General features: G+C 35.9%; 1 protein-coding gene across 1 annotated transcript in view; it reads right to left on the bottom strand.

The window, feature by feature from the left end:
• Positions 1 to 4,609, bottom strand: part of scn5lab (sodium channel, voltage gated, type V-like, alpha b) — a 132,606-nt gene extending 127,997 nt beyond the window's left edge. The window contains 1 exon segment of the mRNA XM_016520084.1: positions 4,343 to 4,609. Within this exon segment, the coding sequence (XP_016375570.1) occupies positions 4,343 to 4,609 (267 nt within the window).
• Between the last annotated feature and the right edge of the window lie 3,767 nt (positions 4,610 to 8,376).

Here is an 8,376-nt window from a genome sequence, read left to right on the forward strand (position 1 = left end):
CACTCTCAGAAAAAAAGGTACAAAAGCTGTCACTGGGGTGGTACCTTTTCAAAAGGGACACTTTTGTACTTTTTAGGTACTAATATGTACACTTTAGGTACTTATATTTATCTTTAAGGTACCAATATGGACTCTTTAGGTACAAAGGTGTGCCTTTTGAAAAGGTACTGCCCCAGTGACAGCTTTTGTACCTTTTTTTCTGAGAGTGTACAAATATACCCCAGCGACTTAAGACTGCTTTTGTGCTGCAGGGACACAAATATAATTTATTCCTGTGGTCAGTTTTCAGTGTCACAGGATCCTTCAGAATTCATTCTGATACATTTGAATTCTCCGCATTCTTTGATGAATAGAATGTTCAAAAACAGCACTTATCTGAAATCTAAATCTTTTGTTACATTATAAATGTCACTTTTGATCATTCTAATGCATCCTTGGCTGAGCAGCACTACCGACTTCTCTCAAACAAAGAACATTTTCTGTGATGAGGATATTCAAACAAGCTGTAATTATAATGATAAAGCAGGAAGCGATGCTCGGGAGTGCAAACAACACGCAGATGCAATACAGCGGGGCTCAGCGGGAGGATCGGCGCTCTCGGGGGACTCCTGTCTGTCACCATGGTGGACTCCAGCGGGAGCGTTTCTCTCCCCGCGCGGCACAAACACGCCTCACGGTTGCCCAGGATTCATGGCCCCCTCGCAGAGCTCGATTTACACCATCTCCCCATCACATAAATAATGCGAGGAGTCACGGCGCAAAGAATAATTACAGGCGGGCGGCATCAGGGTCAACATATTTTATTGCGCGGCATCTTTGCTACAGTAGGAGTCTTTCTCAGCGCTCCGGCGCGTGGCCTTTGTAACCTCTGCAAATAGCTGGCTTTCTCTGCCCTTATGTTCTCTATTCTTACGTAACATCTAGGTCAGGTTTGCCTGTGTTTGTTTCCACTTTCCTCTGGGGTATCATCTGCCAACTGCAGGTCCACATGAGCGGATCTAGAGAGGGCAGAGGGAAATCCAAGCCAAACGCTGCCCTCGCTGTGGATTTGAGAAGTAAATACATGCACCACGATGTTCAAGCAATAGTTCGGCCAAAAGTGAAACGTCTGTCATCATCTCTGCTCAAAACACAAAAGGAGTTATCGAGTAGATCTGCCAAGCTTTCAATGAGATTTGAGCAAAGTTGTCAGAATTGCAGTCACTCAAAGCTATCATATGAATTCAGAAGACGTGTAATATAGTGCACTAGCTGCTGATTAGTTTAAAAGACCGAGTTTAGTTTATCGATTGGACTGCACTGATACAAAGAACAAAATTTGAACTGAATTGATCATCTGTAGAGCTGCTTTACAGCCGAAACAGAATTTGTTATATGACTGATGAACTTTATAACAATATGTAATAAAATAAAATAATTAATTTAAAAAATATAGATCAAAAACCCATAAAAATATACAATATTATGAAATATTATTAGGATTCAAAATAACTGTATTCTATGTGAATATATTGTAGAATGTAATTTATTTCTGTGATCAAAGCTGTATTTTCAGCATCATTACTGCAGTCTTCAGTGTCACATGAACCTATTCTAATTCCTTTGATACATTTGCTACATCTGATACGTTTGAAATAATAATATGATACATTTGAAAGCATTTATTTGAAACAGAAATCTTTTGTTACATTATAAATGTCACTTTTGATCAATTGAAATTTGGTTTTGTTTCATATTTGACATTGTTATCAACACTGAACTGAATTGATCTGAATGACACTATTGTCGTCTGTACAGTTGAAATTGAACTAGTTTCAAAATTAATGAACTTTGCAAACGAACTGAATTGAATTGACACTTAACTCAATAATGTAGAGCTGCTTTACTTTATAGAATTGGTTTTATAATTGATTAATCTTACAACATTTTCCTGTTCATTGCTGTGATATGGAGGGTCAAACCTGCAGAAATTATAAATAAATAAATGTAATAATAGGAAAGAAAATAAAGGGGGAAAATGACTTAATAAAACAAATACAATTCTTTTTTTTAAATTAAATTTAGTATAATAAATTATTTGTGTGTGCATGAGTGAGTGTGTGCGGGTATTTGAAGGCATGCAAACACAAAATATAGATTAAAGGTACTTCTATGTACCATGTAGGTGCTAATATGTACTTTTAAGGTACTGATATGCACCCTTTAGGGGTAAAAAGGTACAAAAGTGTACTGCCCCAGTGACAGCTTTTGTACCTTTTTTCTGAAATTGTACTGTACATCAACATAATGGTGAGTGAATGACAGCAGTTTTATATTGGAGTGAATTAACTTCAGTGAAACGCTTCTCTTCTTGGGTTTGTCCTTTATCACTCAGAGCTCGACAGTGTCATAAAGTGCACTTAATACACTGACAAACCAGAGAAGTGTGAGAGCCACGTGGAAACATAGTGATAATTTTTCACGAGGACTACTGAAGGAGTGCATGAATGACAAGTCAAACCAGAAACATAAAGCAATGTTATGAGCCGAGATTAATTTTAAGTTACAGTTATTAACATTATTAAATTACTGACGTCTGTGATTTCATTGATAGAAGTGTTTATTGTCTGGATATGGCTGTTATGTGAGGTCATGCACTCCGGATGCAAACTAATCCCGTCCGAATAGGGAAAATGAGTGTCGGCTTGCAAAAATATCAAAGGACAGGGCCAAACTTTAATAGAAGGAGTCCTGTTAAGTGTCAATTCATCTTTCTTAGCATTAGCCACCGGCTTAGGAAAGCCTAAACAGCGCACATTTCCTCACCGAAAAATGGCATTTAAAGAGTTTTGAGTCAAAACTTTTAGCTGAAATCCATAGAAATGGAGATTTGTGTGCTTGTGGAAGCAAACGCAGCAGCGGTGGCATTAACAGCGGCTCACTGACTCACGCTATTCATCTGTCTGCTATTCCTGCAGCTCTCTGATTCAGTGCAAACACATCAGCCGCCCTTTACTGACGCTCATTGTTAGGTTTTGTTTTTTGCTAATATTTAAACCTTTCTGGGACCTTGTGAACAGACATTCAGGGGATGTTTCTGATCTCGAGCGTCTGTGAATCTGCCGGTAAAAATGTACAGATCGAACACGTAACCACTAATCTCATTATCACAGAGGGACGAAAAGATGTTTCTAAAAGTAAATTATGCTGTCTCATTCTTGCCTAACGCAGCATCGTTTGCAGAGAATGCAATCGCAGAATGCATCGTGACAAGCTCAGTTATCCATAAATCCAAAACATTTTTATTCAGTTGTGAACAACATAGATAAAACAGTTGAAAATTGAATATATTACCTATTGTGTGCACAATTAATGTTTATTAAAAACTAGCTAAAACAAGCTTGAAATCAATTGTGGGTCGAGCTTCTTGTGAATTTCACATGAGAAACACTTAATGCATGACGCATAGTTTGCAATGAGGTTCAATTTCAGTAAAGATATTGCCTTAAAACGTAGCTAAAATAAATAATAACGAATTATACAACTGCTATAAGTATATCCAACCTCAATACATACAGTACAAAGTTGGATATATAAGCATGTCTAACTCTGCACAGTACTCTCACGTAAAGCAATGTATAGCAAATTTCAGCTGAGTGATTGTTTATATTGTCACAAAATGTAACTATATTATTGCCCAGCTGTTTATATAAACTTGGATATACATAAAGCGACATATATATAACAAATCTCAGCTGTGTGATTGTACTTATTGTTGCAAAATATATTACCACACAGCTCTTTATATTAAGCTGGATATATATATCCAACTTTAATTGCTTGTACAGTACACTCGGTATAGCGATATATACTACATAGCAAATCTCAATTCCTTGATTGTTTATATAGTTGCCAAATGTTACTATATAATCGCCCGTCTCTTTATATAAAGTTAAATATACTTGCATAAAGCAATACATATTATATAGCAAATCTGCTTGATTGTTTATATTGTTGCAAAATGTAACTATATTACCAGCCAGCAACAGTATATATATATATATATATATATATAGATTTCACAGACAGGGTCACATGTATATATATATGTATGTATGTATATATGTATTGTATTTGTAAATGTATTGCCGCAAAATGTAAACTATATTATCGCACAGCTCCAATGTGCTAAATGCAACTATAAAGCATAAAGAAATTAGGATATTATAAACAGTACCATCATGATTTTCTGTAAAGCTTGATGTGATTTGGCTAAAGGCACTTTGCTGGGTTTCAGAACTGAATCTTTATCTGTAAAGGACTGTATATCTTCTACAGGTCTGCTGTGGTGCCGATCACTCACTCTCTTGTTGTGGAAGTAAAACGGATCGATGTCCTCCAGAGGGACGCCCACCAGTCCAGGAGGAATGTCTCCAAAGATTCGCGGGAGCTGCTTTCCGGCTTCCAGGTCGGCCCGGGACTTGAGCGGCTCCACGTCGCCCAGGTCCTCCTGGTACTGCTTGGCATTGCGGGCCTTCTCCTCGATGATCCGCTGCTCGATTCCAGCCAGGGACTCACGAGTGAACCGGTGTAGACTGTCATGACCCGGTGGAAACAGTATGGCTGCCATCTTTTCATCCTGAGCCTCCTGTCCAAGTGGTTACTTCACAGCTGGTGAGGAGAGAGGAATGTGTTATGGCGTTCAGATTCAGCGTTCTCAGTTATATTTCATCGAAGTATAAACTTTATCCCAGATATTTCTCCCATCATTATTTTAGTTTTACACAGAGATTGGGAGGTCTATTAGTAGAATGTGTTGACTTTAGCAATCTTTGTTGCATTAAATGCCAATGGCGACTGTACAAAAATGGGAAAAAAGCACTTTTCAAGTTCTTTTTCCAAAGTTTGCATGGCTATAACTCAAGAAGCATTCAAGGTATCTTAATATCCTTTTAGATTTTGGTTCTTAACAAACTTTTCCTTTGGTGTCCTCATTTTAAAGGCTCTATATGATTCAAATCCAGAGATATTAGGATCTCAAAGTGACTCCAAGAGTAAATATGAAATTTTCACCAGAGATTTGGAGCTAAATTACAGGAGGAGGAAAATGACTTTAGGAAGATGGCAGCATTATTATTTTAGTTTTACACAGAGATTAGTAAGTCTATTAGTCAAATCTGTTGACTCTAGCAATTTTTGTTGCATTAATATGCCTATGGTGAGCATTCAAAAATGGGAAAAAAGCATTTTTTTCAAGTTTTTCTTTTCAAAGTTTGCATGGCTATAACTCAAGAAGTATTAAAGATATCTTAATATCCTTTCAGAAGTGAGTTTTTAATAAACTTTTCTTTTAGCATCCTCATTTTTAACACCCTATATGATTCATATTCAGAGATACTGGGATCTCAATGTGACTCCAAGAGTAAATATTTGAAGACTGGAGTAATGGCTGCCGAAAATTCAGCTTTGCATCATAGAAATACATTTTAAAATATATTCAAACAGAAAACAGTTATTTTAAATTGTAATGATATTTCACAATATTACTTTTTTACTGTATTTTTGATAAAAAAATAAATGCAGCCTTGGTGAGCAAGAGGTTTCTTTCAAAACACTAAAAAATCTTAAAGACCAGTAGTGTATGAAATATGAAATTTAATGTCAGACTTTGGTATATATATAGAGTTTGAGAAATTAAGATATTTCTTTTTGAATATCTAGAGGAAGTTATATGGGTTTATTTCTCAGGAGAAACATTTTTGCGAAACATCAATTGATTAAGAGAAAGTTCATTATTAGTGCAATTCTTGAAAAATTGTCTGAGGTTATCCTAATCTTAAGAGGTTGTTTATTATGATTCTTCTCAAGTTTTGTTTTTAGAACAATTATAAGGGGAAAAAAGGTTTGGGATTGCACAATATTCTTAACTTTCTTCTTAAGTTAGAAAATAAGAAGAAAATAACTGGTAAAAGAATAAAAGAAAGTTTTGTGGATCCTTTAGCAAAAGACCAGTTGCTCTCCATTATTGCCTGAGAAACAACTTGTTATGCAAACTCCACGATCTTCACTGCTAGTAATTATTTTCATGAAGCCATTGTTCTGGGTTTGATCTTTATGTTTTGAGTCATCGCTGAGAGTGTTTCGAACAAACGCGACAACCTCTCTGACGACACGAATACAACTGACGCTGCTGCGGGTCTCGAGCGTGTCTGTAAATAAGAAGATACTATTCTCCACATCAGACGTGCTCCGGAGTGAAACTGCGAGTGTCTTAACGCAGATCGGACCATCTGTTCCTCCGTTCGATTGGACGAGAGATCATTTCTCATCTGTTCAAGCATGCGGTGTGGAGCGGCCACAAATCACACAGCACAATGGGAACATCTGCAGCTGAACCTCTGAAATCCCAGCTATGTTTGAGCTCAAACAATGGCACATAGCTTCAACAAGTGGCTCCTTCAAACCTGAACCAGATGTTTAGTCTAAACATTCAGCTCTCATAGAGTTGAGAGGTGATGATTACAGACCATTCGATGGTAGAAATGTCTCAGATGGTAGAGATTTTGCTATACCACAGTGTTTGCATGGTTAGCAGGGCTATTTTAGTATTTATTTGTAGTTTTTAGTAATATCTTGAATTAGCTTTTGTTTTTATATTTCAAGTTTTTAGTCATTTTGTTGTGTTTTTGTCATTGTTTAATAATTTTTTTTGTACTATTTAGGTTTAAATTATTTTTTATTTCCATTTTTTTCTCCAGTTAGTAATTTTAGTGCTTTAACTTTTTTAACTTATAAAAAATATATAATAAATTAATAATATTTCTTACTTTTGATCTACTGTTTTGTTTTATTTTATTATTTTAATTTACTTTAATGGTAACATTTTACAATACAGTTCCATTTGTTAGCATTAGTTAACTACATCAGTTAGCATGAATTAATAATTAAAAATATTTCTAAAGCATTTATTAATCATATTTAATGTTAATTTCAACATTTACTAACACACTATTAAAATCAGAAATTGTTTAATTGTTTGATAATTTAATAGACCTGAGCTAACTAACAATAAACTAATAATAATAATTATTATTATTATTATTATTATTATTATTATTAAATACTAAAACATATGTTTAGCTCATTTTTATTTAATGTTATTTGATGCATTAATCAGTAATGGGACCTTATTATAAAGTGTTACCATTTCAACTAACAAAAATGTTTTATTATTTTTAACAGGCTTCAATTAAGTAATCCAATCAGAATGTACAGACTTGCAAAAAATGATTTTGTTCCTCAGTATTTTTTGTCTTTCAAATATCTAAATGTTCTTAAATCAAGATACAACTTTTCATTTTCTGAAAAATGCATTAAAATTAAGTGACTATGATTAAAACAAGAACAGAAATGTCTGCCAGTGGGGTCAGAAAAATAAACTAGTTTTCCCTTTAAATTAAAATTATTTGTTCTTGTTTTAAGCATAAACTGACAAAATTTTGATAGAGTTTTTAATATGTGAAGTCATTTAGCTTCTCGGGTAACTGTATCTTGATTTAAGAATGTTTAGATGTTTGTACTGGAAAACAAGACAGAAATACTGAGGAAGAACATCATGTTTGAAACCATAAAAAACACACGTTAGCAATCACATACAAACACCACTAACATTGTCTTTCTTAACTTTAATACTGTATTACATACAGACTCATTCATGAGCAGCGAATGTTCTGGCACTCCTGGGAATGAGGGGTTAACCAGATTTGGGTAAGAGCTCCTGTCTTTCCTCAGCATAGTCCCACTCTTTATTTCCATACCATTTGAGGAGTGCGCCGCCCGGAAGGCCGTCGAGCCACATTGTGTACAGCCGAACTGAACAAACACTCAACACGGTGGAATTGTTTTGTGGCCTCGCAGCAGTATTTCTGACTGCGGTTTCTCCTTTGAGAGCGAGCGAACCCTGCAGCGCCCTGCTTTCACAGATCTGAGCCACTCAGGCTCCTTCTGCGGCCCTGAATCTCAGCATCCGCACACTCACACACATTCTCCCACACACATATTCTCACACACACACACACACTCACACACTCACACACTCACTCACACACACACACACAGTCTGGTCAGCTATCCTTGTGGGGACTCTCCATATGCGTAATGGTTTTTCTACTGTACAGACCGTATATTCTATTGCCCTACACCAACCAACCCCCTAAACCTACCCCTCACAGGAAACTTTCTGCATTTTTAGATTTTCAAAAAATTTAATTCTGTATGATTTATAAGCTTTTGTACCCGTGGGGACCACAATTTAGGGCCCCACCGTGACACGAGTCCCCATGAGTCTGTGTGTAGTCAGGTTTAAGTCCCCACCAGGATATATAAACCTGTACACAC

Source organism: Sinocyclocheilus rhinocerous, unplaced genomic scaffold (assembly GCF_001515625.1).
Source record: "Sinocyclocheilus rhinocerous isolate Xijiao unplaced genomic scaffold, SAMN03320098_v1.1 scaffold6109, whole genome shotgun sequence".
Taxonomy (NCBI): domain Eukaryota; kingdom Metazoa; phylum Chordata; class Actinopteri; order Cypriniformes; family Cyprinidae; genus Sinocyclocheilus; species Sinocyclocheilus rhinocerous.